Source organism: Nematocida displodere (genome assembly GCF_001642395.1).
Source record: "Nematocida displodere strain JUm2807 chromosome Unknown 6, whole genome shotgun sequence".
Classification (NCBI taxonomy): Eukaryota; Fungi; Microsporidia; genus Nematocida; species Nematocida displodere.
Window position 1 is genome coordinate 106,824 of NW_027138137.1, and position 13,202 is coordinate 120,025.

A 13,202-nucleotide genomic window follows, 5' to 3' on the forward strand; every position below is an offset into this window, starting at 1 on the left:
TCTCCCGTGAGATAAAACGAGTCATTTGCTCGTGCTTCACCCTGCTTATTCCAACAGTTACGTGCAAAAGCTATCTAAAAAAAGAGAAAGATGGCAGTTACCTCTACCACGAGTGCTTCAGATGCTTCCAAAGAAGGAAAATGAGAGTTTTAAATTTTTTACCCGATGGACAATCCACCAGCCCCAAGACTCAGCAAGCAAGAAAAAAGAGCGCTAAAGTTTCAAAAGCTCAAGGAAAAGTACAAGCTAAAGCCAAAGAAGCGCAGCAAAAAGAAGAGAGAGCCTGAAAACCAGCCAGAGCCGCGGTTTAAGGTGGGCATTGAAATCATTGGCGGGGAGGAGCTCATGTCAGAAAAAGAGATGAAGAGCCTAGAGCTGCAAATACGGCACTCCTACGGCGCCAACCGGATAAGCAGCAACCCCGTCCACCTCTTCATAACCAACACCTCCCTTCTTTCCATGTACCTCCCCAAAGAAAGCGTCAGCTGGAAGAATGTAACCCAAACCTCTGACTCAGTTGCCAACCACCAGGGACCAGTCGTTGTGCTAACGGCCGACTCAGAGAATCTTCTTGAAGACCTAGATGAAAACACGCTTTACGTCATTGGGGGCCTAGTTGATAGGAACAGGCACAAGGGGTACACACACAATCTCTTCAAGGACAAGTTTCCTACGGCCCGGCTGCCCATTTCCCAGGCTCTCAAGTCCTCAGCTGTTCTAAACACCCTCCACGTGTTCAACATCCTTCTTTCATACATTGAAGAGAAGAACTGGGCCACAGCCATTGCCAAGCACATTCCAGGACGCAAGCAGTTCACTGACTCGGACCACCCTACCACCCAGGCCAGTTCTGAACCTTAAATCACACTACCACCCTACCACCCGAACACCCTACCACACACCCAAACCCAGACACACACCGTGTTATTTATTTTTACTCTTGTAAGACGATGCTTTCACACTGAAGACCGGCAAAGCTTGGGACGATGACGTGTTTTAAGAAGAACTCTGACTTTGAGCTGTCCTTTGGCGAAATTCTTCTTCCAACCTCTACTCTGATTCTCTTTGGGAGGTTCTTCTTTCCTCTGGCCCAAACAGCTTTGTTCAGATCAATGTCTATTTTAACGTCTAGCTTAGTTCTGAACTGTTTCTGGATCTCTTTCCTTAGGTTTCTTACTGCACAGTCAGCCCATCTTACCTTTGAGCAGTTCTTGACAAGTTTCCATAAGTCAACAGTTAGCACAACTACTTTGTTCTCGTTTACTACGTTTGCCATTGCAGGGATAAAATAAAGTAAAATTAAAACTAAAACATTTTTTGGTCCACGTAACGTACCACGGGCAGCCACGTAACGTACCACGAACCCAGCCAACTCTTCCAAACCTTTTATTAGACCGGGCCTCAGCGTGTAGCGTACCACGCACTGCCCTAACTAAAGACCTGAAGCAAGCTCATGGTAGTCATGCTCAAGGGCCGAAAGGTTTTCACGGGCTTCGGTGAACTCGCCCTCCTCCATACCCTCACCAACGTACCAGTGAACAAAGGCCCGCTTACTGAACATAAGATCGAACTTTTCATTCAGGCGGCTCCATGCCTCAACAATGGCGGTGGTATTGCTTAGCGCGCAGACGGCCCGCTTGACTGGGGCCATGGCGCCTCCCGGGAGACAGGTGGGCGGCTCATTGTTGATGCCAATCTTAAAGCCAGTAGGACACCACTCAACGAACTGTCCCTCTTTCTTGCTTTTGATGATTCCCGTGGCAATGTTAACGTCTTTGGTGTTGATCTCTCCTCTAAAGAGAAGGCAGCAGGCAATGTACTTGCCCGTCGACGTATCACACTTCACCATCTGGTTCTGTGGCTCAAAACATGCTGAGGTAATCTCTGTTACACCGAGTTGTTCGTGTGCTGCATTAACTGCTGAGACCATTGGGGAGTAAGCGACCAGGGGGAAGTGGATCCTTGGGTAGGGCACCAGGTTGGTTTGGAACTCGGCCAAGTCGACGTTAAGAGATCCAGGGAATCGCAGTGACGCAGTGATGGAGCTAACTACCTGGGCAATCACTCGGTTCAGGTCAACGTACCCGGGCCTGCTAATGCCTAGGCCCCGGCACATGTCATAAATGGCTTCATTGTCCACCAAAAACGAGCAGTGGGCGTGTTCGAGGGTCGTGTGGGTGGTCAGGACTGAGTTGTACGGCTCAACCACGGAGTTAGAGACCTGGGGTGCAGGGTACACCGCAAACTCAAGCTTGCTCTTCTTCTCGTACTGCATGTCAAGACGCTCCATGATTAAGCTACCAAGACCTGAGCCAGTGCCTCCACCAAAAGAGTGGAAGATAAAGAAGCCCTGGAGGCTGTCACAGTTGTCAACAAGCCTGCGTATTTGTTCGAGGGTTGGCTCAATGATGCTCTTGCCAACGGTGTAGTGGCCTCTGGCATAGTTGTTGGCAGCATCCTCCTTTCCAGAAATAAGCTGGGAAGGGTGGTACAGACTACTGTACTCGCTCATTTTAATGGTGTCAATTACTCCAGGCTCCAAGTCTACCATTACAGCCCGAGGCACCATGTTTCCCGTGCTTGTTTCTGAAAAAAAGGAAGAAGCTGCTTCCATAGGCTTTCCAGCGCTCTTGTTTATCTCACCATTCGGGTTAATGCCGTGCTCTAGGCAGTATAACTCCCAGCATGCATTTCCTATCTGTATTCCTCCCTGTCCAACGTGGATTGAAAGTATTTCTCTCATCTTCCTAGGGCAGGGGTACAAATTTATTAAAATTAAATACACCCAAATATTGGACCATTACCTAGCACCCACCTACCCCCGCCCAGCACCTAGCACCTAGCACATACCACCTACCACCTAGCACATACCACATACCCCTACCTACCCAGCACGCCCCTAGGCCGTTCGTGTTCGGTAGGTAATTAATTACCTGGAATAAATAGCGTGGGTGTAATTTAGGTCAGGCATGATAAATCAGAGAAGGTTTGACCTTCCCATTGATATAAAAAGAGACCTTGTTATGATGGGTGTGTTAAACATTGTGATAATTGGCAACGTGCTTGCTTTGGCCTGGGAAAAGCTGTCCAAGTACCGGGGCACGTTTCCACACTCATCTGAAGTTATCATGGTAAGAGCCTGTGTTATGATACTGATATATGCTATCTTTGACCTGCTTACAATGTTTTATTTGCTGATGAACGGGTGTGTCTCTTTTTTTTACATGTTCATGTTTCTTGTTCTTCTCAATGTAGCCAAGTTTATTATCTTGGAAGGGTTTATCTTCCAAACACTGTACTACCCCCTGTCAGTCCTTTTTTTGGTCTGTCAGATGGCCAGGGTGGTCAGGGCGTGTATTTGGATCCATAAGCTTAAAGGCTTCTTTAGGGAGCAGGTCATCCACGTCTTTTATGGGCACCTCCCAGACATCAACTACTATGGGACGTACTACATGCTCCACGGGTGCTCTTTGGTCATTCTTGGGGAGGGTATGTTTGTGATGCTCTTTTCTTTTTCGATCCGGCACATCCCAGACATCACCATTGAGCCTCTTGTCAACACCTACATGACCATTCTCACCGTCTATTTGGTGCAGCATATGGATAGAGCCCAAGCTGGTTGAGAAAAAGGTGGTTGTCTGCTGGATCTGGGCCCTGAATGTGGTCAGGTTTTGGCTCGTTTTTGGCATTACCCGGGAGATTAGGTTTTCTATCTCCAACTACATGCCCCGCGCTGCCTACGTCTACACCAGCCTAATAAGCATGTCCCCAACCTCCAAGGTCTCTGCTCGGGCGATTGCCGTTCTTTTCACCGGTGAAACCCTTGCTATAACCATTTGCTACAATCTTTACCTAGTTGCCTACTCTTGCCTTATATGGAAAGTGAAAGAAACCAACTTATCTGATAAAAAAGGAAGAATACCGATAGACTCGTGCTCCTCCAGCACCCTTTCTCTCCCCGCCCCCTAGCAAGCCTCTAGTAAACATACACCCGAGCCACCTTTTTATTTGACCCACTCCACCCGCTTGCGCTCAAGCGCCGAGCTGCCCGACTCGGAGTACTCCTCCTTGGTGATCATTAGCGAGGTGCTTGCTCCAAGCGACCCCAGGACTGACCCGCCAAAGAAGGTTCCAAACTCTCTTTTGTCGTTGCTTACTTTGACCCTTGAGTTCGGGAAAAGCTTCATTAGCTCGGTTTGGAGCCTTTCAGTGACGCCAGCAACCATTGCCCCTCCCCCCGAGACCATAACGTTGCCAAGAAGAACGTCGTAGTACTCCAGGTCCACGCTTTCAATTGCAGCCTTGATCATTTCAAGAAGGTCCATGCTTCCCACCACCCCTGGCATCTGCTTGAATGGATCTAGTCTTTCTACCGCTCCACTGTCCAGCGTAAACAGCTTTTCAGGGATAAGGTTTCTCTCGGAGAACACCCGCGTGGTAAACCCCGTTGAAAACTCGTAATACTTAGGCTGGCAGTACCCAAAAAACGAGACAGACTCTTTGAAGCACCGAGCTACGTCCATTTCGTAGCTGTGCTTCTCTTCAGGCGCTAGCCGGGCGTAGAAAGGCTTCTCCTTGTACTCGGGCTGCTGCTCCAGGCCCACCCGCTTCTTTTCATCGATGGCCACGCTTGGGAGGAGCAGGTTCGTTTTCAGCTCCTTGGACTTGTGGACAAGCTGCTCCCTGGCAAAGGCGCTTAGTGCCTCTCCCCCACAGCTGCTTTTTAGCCCCCCGCTAAGACAGTAGCCATCTATTACTGGAACGACCTGGGTCCCACTGCCACAGAACCTAACCATTAGCCCCGTGCTCTTCCCGTAGCTAAAACAGTCGGCCACTGCTCCGTTAATGAAAAGCAGTCCCGAGCAGAGAGAGGACTCCATAAGATGTACAAAGGTTTTTTTTCTGTTCTCTCGGGGCATGAACGGGTCTTCTATGTTGATGAGAGGCACGTCCTTTGAGTCGTCTGTAATGTACTCTAGTACGTGAGAAAGCGCCTCTTCTGTTGTTTTTGCTCCTCTTTTCTCAAAAACAGAAGGCTGTTCTACGCCTGCATATCCTGCCTTGTATGTCTCATGCCCTATGTCTGTTATGTGGACTGTGCTGTCTCCCACAGTGTTCATTGCAATTTTCTTTCTTCCAAAGTTTTATTTATTACCGCCACCTAACGCCATAGGCCACTCATCGGTGTACCTGGCAATAGGCCACTCCAGAGGTGCTTGTTCCTGCGTATAGGTACGGGGGGCTGTGGCTGTGCTCGGGTGAGAGTGCCAGGGCATTGGCAACTGTGAGGGGGGGGAGGGTGAGGATGTGGTTGTATTCGGGGGGTGGGGGGTGGTTGTGCTTCGGGGGCAGGTTGAGGGAGGCAATGGCTCCTGTGGTGTGTGAGATGTAAAGGCGGGTGGAAAGGTGGGCAAAGGTGGTTTGGGTTGATGTTTTGGATGTGTAGATGGTTTCTGTGGTGGCAGGTGTGGTTTTTTCAATGATATTCCCCGAAAGGGAAATATACGTTGGTGTATCTGTTTCTAGAAGCACCGTTTTTTTAATGGGCTTGGTGTGGGAGGTTTTAAAGGTAAGTGGTGTCCTCTGGGACAGAGGAAGGTACTTTATCTCCCTGTTCTGGGAAAAAGAGATGCTTGTTCTGTCAACGGAAATAAGAAGCACCCTTTCTTCTGGAGGAAGCTTTTGTCTAAGCACCTTTTCTTCTTGTCTTAGGTCAATAACGGACAAAAACCCGTCTCGGGTACTTAAACCAACAAGAGAGCCTGCCACACCAAGAGAGGTAATGCTTCCAACACTTTCTGTGTGTGTGCGGACGCATGCTTCTTTCTCTGTGTCCCAAACCTTCACTGTGTGGTCGTCGCTTCCAGAGACCAGCATTGAGGCACTGCTGTTAGAAGCAAGCACTGTTACGCATCCCAGGTGTCCTCTGAGTGTCAGTGCTTCTTTTCGGTGCTTCCAGAGCTTAATGGAGCAGTCGTACCCCCCCGTAGCTATTGTGCCGTCCTCTATGTGCACCAGGCTCATGACTCCTCCACTATGGCCGTGCAGCACCCCGGGGTCGGTGTATGGGGCGGTGTCGCTGGGTGGTGCGCGTGTAGGTTTAGATTTAGGCATGAAAAATAATTTAAACCAGTCCTTGGCCGTACCATGTGCTGTACTGTGCTGTGCTGTACCGTACCGTGCTGTGCTATGCTGTGCTGTACTGTACCATACCCTGTACCATACCATACCATACCATACCATACCATACCATACCATACCATACCATACCATACCATACCATACCATACCATACCATACCATACCATACCGTACCGTACCGTACCATACCCTGTACCGTATCACATCCCGACGCCCACTACCTGATAAGATACTTTAGATATTTTAGATAGTGATGGTATTAGGCGTAGCAAAAGACGTAGGAGCAGGTGCTTTGGTAGGCGCATTGAGAGGTCGGTTCTTTAAAGGAATTGTTATCGCTGGTGTGCTTGGGCTATGGGTGGCTGGGTCCGTGGCAGGGTCAGGGTCAGGGTCCGTGGCAGGACCGTCTAGCTCCTCGATGGGAAGCGTGGGGCCTAGTGAGAAGAGATGTTTTGACACAGACCTAGTAGTTAGAATCTTTCTTGATCCTACGACCCGGAAAAAATACCCTAAAAACGCAGTCTTCCAGGCCCTCCATAAGGAAAAAAAGATATTTAGGAGGGGGATACACAGGGTCCAACAAGAGCTTCTTCGAGGATGTTTCAATGCTTCAGCTAGGTTAGCAGGCTGCCAAATCAAGCAGGTGTTTGTAGAGCTGGCCCAGGCATTCCAAAAAACTGCTCCAATGACTGAAATAATTGCCACCCTAGCTAGGTTTCCTATAGAGACACTTGTGTTTCGGGGGTATGGGTCTATGTCCGTGAAAGAGGGGGGCGATGTGCCTCCCAACAAAACCTTGGAGCGGCGGACGCTTAAGCTAACTCTGTTCTTGTCCATCTCAACTCTTCAGTGCCTGGCCTTTGAGCACCTGGTTTTTAATGCGATCCAAATCCAGGTATTGTTGGATGGGCCGCTGCAAACTTTTATCTTCAGTGATAACGGCCGCTTAAAAACTTTGAGTCTTGATTACTTTACCGTTTTCAACATGTGTGTTCGGACAAAAGCCCTTCTGGTCCAGCGGAACCCCGTCCTGCTCAGCCTTTTCATTCTCAAGACCACGAGGCTGGGGGAAGGCGGCGCGTCTCCTCTTCCACCCCTGGGGCTGGGGGATGTGTTTTCAATGGAAAGGCTTGAGATCACGGACAACAACCTCCTGGGGTGTATTAAGCTGGGGTGGGGGTATGTGGTGAGTGTCCAGACCTTTGTGATGGACGACAAAGGGTTTAAGGTCTTCACCAAGGACCACAGCTTGGTGGCAAAAAAGATGGAGGTAGAGAAGCTGGTTCTGATATACTCTAGGGTGGTTAACCATGACGTCTGTTGTATGCTGGTAGCATATTACAACAAAATGCTTGTGCTGGACAATCCAGTCTATGAAGACTTTCTTTTAGATAAGGTATCTTGTCTGGTGGTCAAAGGCTACTTCTGCAGTTCACTGACCTACTTTTGGTCCATTGTTTTGCTGTTCCCGTATCTAAAGGACCTTTCCGTTGAATTTTCAGAGCTACCAGGGTGTATTTCGGAACATATCTATCAATCTGACAAATTTGGGGCCCGGGCAGTGGCACCTGTGGCGGCACTAAGGACGCTTGCACGTGTGGTGCTTTACAATGTCGATATGCTCGCTCTAGAGGACTTGAGGTACTTTGACCACTTAGAGCTGCTGAGCATTGCATCGATTAACCAGTCAAGCATTGGCAACCTGTCGATAAGCCAGTTGATTTCTTCTAACCCCACGGCAACCTCTTTGAGCCTTTCCCGGCTCATAGTTCCTTTTAAGGTGCTTGTTGATGTTTTAGATAAGGTTTCTCTTTCTCTTCTCTTTACAAAGGTTGACTCTGTCTATGTTCATGAGGTTTACAGGAACATTACCTACCAGGAAGCTGTCTACGTTCTTGTTGCTTCCCTGTGGTTCGCTAACACTCCGAGTGTAGAAGTGTACATGCACTACCTGGCAAAAGGTGCTGTCTGTGCCTCTGGCTTTGATCGGGTAACGATAGGGCCTGCGCGCATGTTTAACAGGATAACCAATGCCTGGGAGGCAGCTTGTCAGAGGCAGACACCTATTCCAACCATAGCGTGCTTGTTCGTCTGCATTAACTGTCCTTTTACAGCCCTGCCCGGTGAATTTGCTCAGGTTAGCTTTCCGGGCGAAGCCAACACGTTTATCTACAACCGGGACGATGTGTCCCTTGGTTTTTTCTGCAACATGCTTACCTGGAATCGTGAGGATCTTTCAAAAATGCCCAAGGTTTCAGTTGTTAAATCAGCAGAGATCTTCTTTCCTTTGACTTCGGGTTTTCTCAGCCCGAAAGTCTGCATCACCGATCTTCCCCGGCTTTTTAGCACCACGACCCCAAACATTATCTTCCACCTGGAGAATCTGGTGGTGTCTGGGAGCCTGGACTCTTTCCTTGACTCGGTACCCTCGGGGGTTGTCAACAGTCTAACTTTTTCTGAAATCTTCCCCTTCTATGCAATAGCCCCAACGTTCTCCCTGGCGCTTGAAATGTCTACAATAACTGGGTACCCCATTGTCCAACAGCTAGTGTGGGAAGACCCGAGCCGCCCCACTATGCCTATTCAGGTCATTCTCCTAAAAAAGCTAGTCCTCACCCCAACAGTACCCGAAGCATCCGAGGCACCCGAGCCTGAGTGGTACCTAACCACCCAAACCCAGATCTAAAACCCAACCCACCCAGAGCACTCCAAACCAGAGCACCCCGAACCCACCTACTCTCAGTCCTGGTAGAACAAATAAATGGAACTGTTCTGGCTGTTCCAACCGCGTCAGTGCTCAGATTGGCGAAGGATGTTTTTTTTATTTTGCTCGACATTATATAGCCACTGAAGCTTAATTGATTGGTTTTTTAACGGTTCGGGTATTGAGGTGGGCTAGTCGGGGAGGTATGCCAGTATGTCTGCATCCAGAGGATCGTCAAAAAAGTTGGGGTCTTTCAGCTTTAGGATGGGCTTGGGCGTGAAAAGGGTGTCAATGGCTACAGCACACCCAAAAGACATGTGGATCCTTTTCCTGCACTGGGGACAGCACATGTTCTTTTTGGTGGTAAACTCCTCAGAGATGCACGAGAGGTGGAAGATGTTGCCACACGGAAGGACCAGGACCCTGGCTTTTGAAGCCTTTGCGTATGGTTTGTCGCAGAGGTAGCACTGTTCAAGGTACGTGTCACTCGCCGTCTGTGCCCACTGCTTAACCGTATCCTCCGCCATGATAAAAACAAGGCCGCCGTTCAAAGCTACTGGCTCAGGTTTCCTGAAGAGGTAGACGTTCTGCTTGATGTAGCACGCCCCAAGTGGACAGAGAAAGCGGCCATAGCGAACCTGCACCATTGACATATCAGCACAAATCGTTGTAAACTCTATCTCAGAGAGAACACTGTTGTGGATTGATATCTCTTTTACTGATGGCATCAGGGCCGAATTAAGTAAACAGCAAATGTCGCTGGTTTTCGGGCTTCGGGGTGAAAAGAGCTTTTTGGTCACAAAGGTAAGAATAAGCTTTTCCACGCCGGTGTAGACCACTTTGAGCAGGGCAAAGAAGGTTTTAACGTTGTACGGGAAGGACAGGGCCAGTGTTTTGATTGGCCTGAAGCAGAGAAGGTCAGAGACAAAGTTTTCAATCCCCTCCACCTCTTTGCCAACTTCAGGGTCTTCTTCCAGAGTAAGCATTTGGAGCCTGCTGAGGTTGGTAACTCTCATCCGGGCAGATTTTTTCAACGGTTCAGCGTAAACTAGGTGCAAGTGCAAGGTTTTACTCAAAATGCTTGAATTGAAAAGCTCTACCAAGAAAGTGTTACACCCCTGAGTGCTGGATCCTGGCTGAGTGCAAACAATCTTACAAGCTGATATCTCTGTTTTAAACGCCCTTTCAAGAAACAGCCACTTTATGCCACCCGAACTGTGGACACTGCCCAAGTCCAAAAACATACTGGTGCACTGCACTAGAGAGCTATGCACGCGTCCCAGGAGGACGTTAAAAAACCTCTCGATCTGGCTTCCTAGGAACTGGAACGGCGTTCTTGTTGGCGCCGTGCTAAGCTGCTTAATAACTATTTTGCACGCCAGCAGTGGAGAACTTGGATCGAGGTAGAAGTGCATGCCCTGGAACAGACTACTTATCCATCGCTTGATTTCTTCAAGCACCAGCAGTCCAAGAGCCTGGATACATTTTTCCGAGTCAGATATTTCCTTTTTTGTACATAGCACATAAAGCAAATCGATCATAGAAGCTGTAATAGACGACTCACATGCAGAAAGCAGCATAACAAGCTCCTTAACCCTGCTCAGAACGCTTTCAAGCGATTTCCTCATTTTTACCATGCCAACAACCTGTTTGTGCTTTTTTCTAATGATGCCAATCGCCAAAATGATGCTGTTGGTTTTTTTGTGGTCCTCGCACCGCAAAACTTCAAGCAAAACGTCCAAAGTGCTTTGCGATAAGAAGCACAGAGCTTTTTCATTCTCCGTTCTCTCTTCTAGCTTGTTGATGACTTTTTTCATCGCTGAAATTCTTCTTTCTGTTTCATCGCTCACCCCAACCTCCGCCTCAAAGAGCAAAGGCACCATGTACGTCTGCAACAGAAAGCAGACCGCTTGCATGTGTGCTTCATACACAGCCCCAAGATCTGCCATGTACAGACACAGCGTATAGGGAATGGGTCGGGCTCTGGGCCTGGGCCTGGGTCTGGGCTTGGGTCTTAAATCGGGCTGCACCCTTCTTGGCGGCGGCGTTGATCCACCAGAGTCCGTTTCCGGGTCAGTCTCCGGGTCGCTGTCCGTCTCCGTCTCCGCCTCGCTGTCTAAGCCCAAACATGACCCTGACCCTGGCCCTGACCCTGGCCCATAGCTGGCTGATGGCCTTTCAAGGGTGTAGCCGAGCGCAAAGAGAATAAAGTGGACCCCGCCAATTGCAAGCTCCCTCCTTCCCAGGACTGCCGCACAGACCCCTTTAAAGTCTATTTCGTCAGCGTCTATCTGCTTTTTCAGCTCGGAAAACAACACGTGGTCACTAACACTCTTATCTCTCATAATCTGTAAAAAGATTTAGGCTGGAAGCTTATATGATTGCACTGATTTATTTTTTTGATCGGGCTTAGTTCGGGTTAGCTCACCAGGCCCATATTTCCTCAGAAAGTTTGCAGTTTTTTATTGCAAATGCTTGGCACCGAATCAGCACAGTACACCACCACCGCCTCGCTTCCCATGGACCTGGTTGAGCCAGCAAGTAGCTGGCAGCTAAGACACCACCAGAGAGCACTTACAGACGTTAAGTTCAACAGAGACGGCGACCTTCTCTTCACAGCCTGCAAAAACATCTCTCCCGCCGTCTGGAGAGTGAGCACGGGAACCAAAATAGGAACGTACCAAGGCCACCTGGGTGCCGTCTTTAGCATAGACGTTGACGCAGAGAGCAGAAGACTGGTTACTGGAAGTGGCGATGGAACAGGCATTCTTTGGGACGTTGAAACGGGCAAAATCATCTTTTCCTTTGACAACGATGTAACCACCAAGAGCGTTGCATTCACCCAGGACTCAGCAAGAGTCGTTATGTGCACCGATGCGATTATGGGCCATCCTCCTAAAATCTGGGTATACGACACCAAAAGCGGCGAGCTTATCAAAGAGTGCGAAACAGAGACGATCCCAACGACCATCAACACTACCCTGGACAACAAGATTCTTTACGGGGACGTTGAAGGGTGTGTCAGTCTTATTGACGAAAGAACCTTCTCTCTCGTTGCTGCCAAAAAGATCCACCAGGCCAAAATTACCTCTCTGGCTCCGTCTTTTTGCCACACCTACTTTACCACGGGCTCTGACGACTTCAAGAGCAAGATATTCAGCACCGACGCCCAGGAGATCTCTGTGGTTCGCGAGTTTCTTTCAGACTCGCCCATTAACTCCTCCAGGACCTCCCCAGACAACCGCATGGTAATCTGTGGCGGAGGAACCAATGCCCGGGAGGTTACCACCACGGGCGGCAGAGGAAACTTCCACATTGAAGTCTTTGACTGTGTTACCTCCCGCTTGGTAGGTTACTACAACATCCACTTTGGTACCGTTAATGCAATCGACATCCACCCCTCAGGTCGCGCCCTTGTCTCGGGCGGTGAGGACGGGGTAGTTAACCTGATCAGGCTTGATGACGACTCGTTCCTTACAGCCCCCTTCACCCCCTTCGAGGACGTTGAGGGCTAGTGTTTTCGGTGTTTCGGTGTTTCGAAAAGTTCGGGGTTTGCTGTCCCCGTGCCAGCCCAAGCCAAAGATTTTAATGAAAAAATGTTGTGACCATTGGCACATGCGTCTACAAAGGGCATGCTTCCTGTGCCACTTTAATATTACTCACTCTGGCGAGCCGTTGCATGAGAGGACTCGTGGCGAATGAGAATTAAATCCTAAAACTAAAATTTTTCAAGCATTTATTATTTTTTTGCAAAAAAAGTTACGTTTACATGAGAATAGAGAAGTGCTATTTCTGCTCTGGGAACATCTACCCAGGACATGGCTCCATGTTTGTCAGAAACGATGGAGAAATCTTCAGATTCTGTCGCTCCAAGTGCACCAAGAACTTCAAGCTTAAGAGAAACCCGCGAAGGGTTGCCTGGACCAAGACGTGCAGGAAGGTCAAAGGCAAAGACTTGGTCAATGACACCTCACAGGCCTTTGAAAGAAGAATTGATGAGCCAGTGATTTACGACCAAACCCTCTTTGCCAAGGTTGTTGAGAGCATGCCTAAGATTGCTGCAATTAGAGCACAGCGAGAAGCATTCCACATCAAAAACAGAATACTCACCGAGCAAGAGAAGCTGGTCGAGAGCGAAAGAATCTTCATCATCAAAAACATAGATGCTCTTTCAGAAGAAGAAAGAAGAATACAGTCACTCGAGCGCAAGCGCAAGGTCAGAGACGCCCTTCGCATACCTTTTGAATAAACAAGTTCGGTGGTGGTACGTTGTGGGGTTGGGTGTGGGTGTGGGTGTGGGTGGTGCGTAATGAGGGGGGGTACAGTGATTGGTGCGTTGGGTTGTGGGTGGTACGTT

At 49.0% G+C, this 13,202-nt stretch overlaps 10 protein-coding genes across 10 annotated transcripts; 5 read left to right on the forward strand and 5 right to left on the reverse strand.

Moving 5' to 3' along the window:
• Positions 1-165: 165 nt before the first annotated feature.
• Positions 166-861, forward strand: NEDG_01640 (tRNA (guanine9-N1)-methyltransferase; the record flags this gene model as incomplete). Its single annotated transcript, XM_067689058.1, has 1 exon — positions 166-861. The coding sequence occupies one exon, from the start codon at positions 166-168 to the stop codon at positions 859-861; it is 696 nt and encodes a 231-aa protein (XP_067544948.1).
• A 73-nt stretch (positions 862-934) lies between these two features.
• On the reverse strand, positions 935-1,276 carry NEDG_01641 (60S ribosomal protein eL31; the record flags this gene model as incomplete). Its single annotated transcript, XM_067689059.1, has 1 exon — positions 935-1,276. One exon carries the CDS (start codon positions 1,274-1,276, stop codon positions 935-937), a length of 342 nt encoding a protein of 113 aa, XP_067544949.1.
• A 156-nt stretch (positions 1,277-1,432) lies between these two features.
• Positions 1,433-2,743, reverse strand: NEDG_01642 (tubulin alpha; the record flags this gene model as incomplete). Its single annotated transcript, XM_067689060.1, has 1 exon — positions 1,433-2,743. One exon carries the CDS (start codon positions 2,741-2,743, stop codon positions 1,433-1,435), a length of 1,311 nt encoding a protein of 436 aa, XP_067544950.1.
• Positions 2,744-2,969: 226 nt separating this feature from the next.
• Positions 2,970-3,623, forward strand: NEDG_01643 (uncharacterized protein; the record flags this gene model as incomplete). The annotated part of the gene is made up of 1 exon (XM_067689061.1): positions 2,970-3,623. The coding sequence occupies one exon, from the start codon at positions 2,970-2,972 to the stop codon at positions 3,621-3,623; it is 654 nt and encodes a 217-aa protein (XP_067544951.1).
• A 381-nt stretch (positions 3,624-4,004) lies between these two features.
• Positions 4,005-5,120, reverse strand: NEDG_01644 (uncharacterized protein; the record flags this gene model as incomplete). Its single annotated transcript, XM_067689062.1, has 1 exon — positions 4,005-5,120. The coding sequence occupies one exon, from the start codon at positions 5,118-5,120 to the stop codon at positions 4,005-4,007; it is 1,116 nt and encodes a 371-aa protein (XP_067544952.1).
• Positions 5,121-5,178: 58 nt separating this feature from the next.
• Positions 5,179-6,114, reverse strand: NEDG_01645 (uncharacterized protein; the record flags this gene model as incomplete). The annotated part of the gene is made up of 1 exon (XM_067689063.1): positions 5,179-6,114. The coding sequence occupies one exon, from the start codon at positions 6,112-6,114 to the stop codon at positions 5,179-5,181; it is 936 nt and encodes a 311-aa protein (XP_067544953.1).
• A 280-nt stretch (positions 6,115-6,394) lies between these two features.
• Positions 6,395-8,827, forward strand: NEDG_01646 (uncharacterized protein; the record flags this gene model as incomplete). The annotated part of the gene is made up of 1 exon (XM_067689064.1): positions 6,395-8,827. One exon carries the CDS (start codon positions 6,395-6,397, stop codon positions 8,825-8,827), a length of 2,433 nt encoding a protein of 810 aa, XP_067544954.1.
• A 209-nt stretch (positions 8,828-9,036) lies between these two features.
• Positions 9,037-11,190, reverse strand: NEDG_01647 (uncharacterized protein; the record flags this gene model as incomplete). Its single annotated transcript, XM_067689065.1, has 1 exon — positions 9,037-11,190. The coding sequence occupies one exon, from the start codon at positions 11,188-11,190 to the stop codon at positions 9,037-9,039; it is 2,154 nt and encodes a 717-aa protein (XP_067544955.1).
• A 126-nt stretch (positions 11,191-11,316) lies between these two features.
• NEDG_01648 (translation initiation factor 3 subunit I) lies at positions 11,317-12,360 on the forward strand (the record flags this gene model as incomplete). Its single annotated transcript, XM_067689066.1, has 1 exon — positions 11,317-12,360. The coding sequence occupies one exon, from the start codon at positions 11,317-11,319 to the stop codon at positions 12,358-12,360; it is 1,044 nt and encodes a 347-aa protein (XP_067544956.1).
• A 254-nt stretch (positions 12,361-12,614) lies between these two features.
• Positions 12,615-13,094, forward strand: NEDG_01649 (large subunit ribosomal protein L24e; the record flags this gene model as incomplete). Its single annotated transcript, XM_067689067.1, has 1 exon — positions 12,615-13,094. One exon carries the CDS (start codon positions 12,615-12,617, stop codon positions 13,092-13,094), a length of 480 nt encoding a protein of 159 aa, XP_067544957.1.
• Positions 13,095-13,202: the final 108 nt, after the last annotated feature.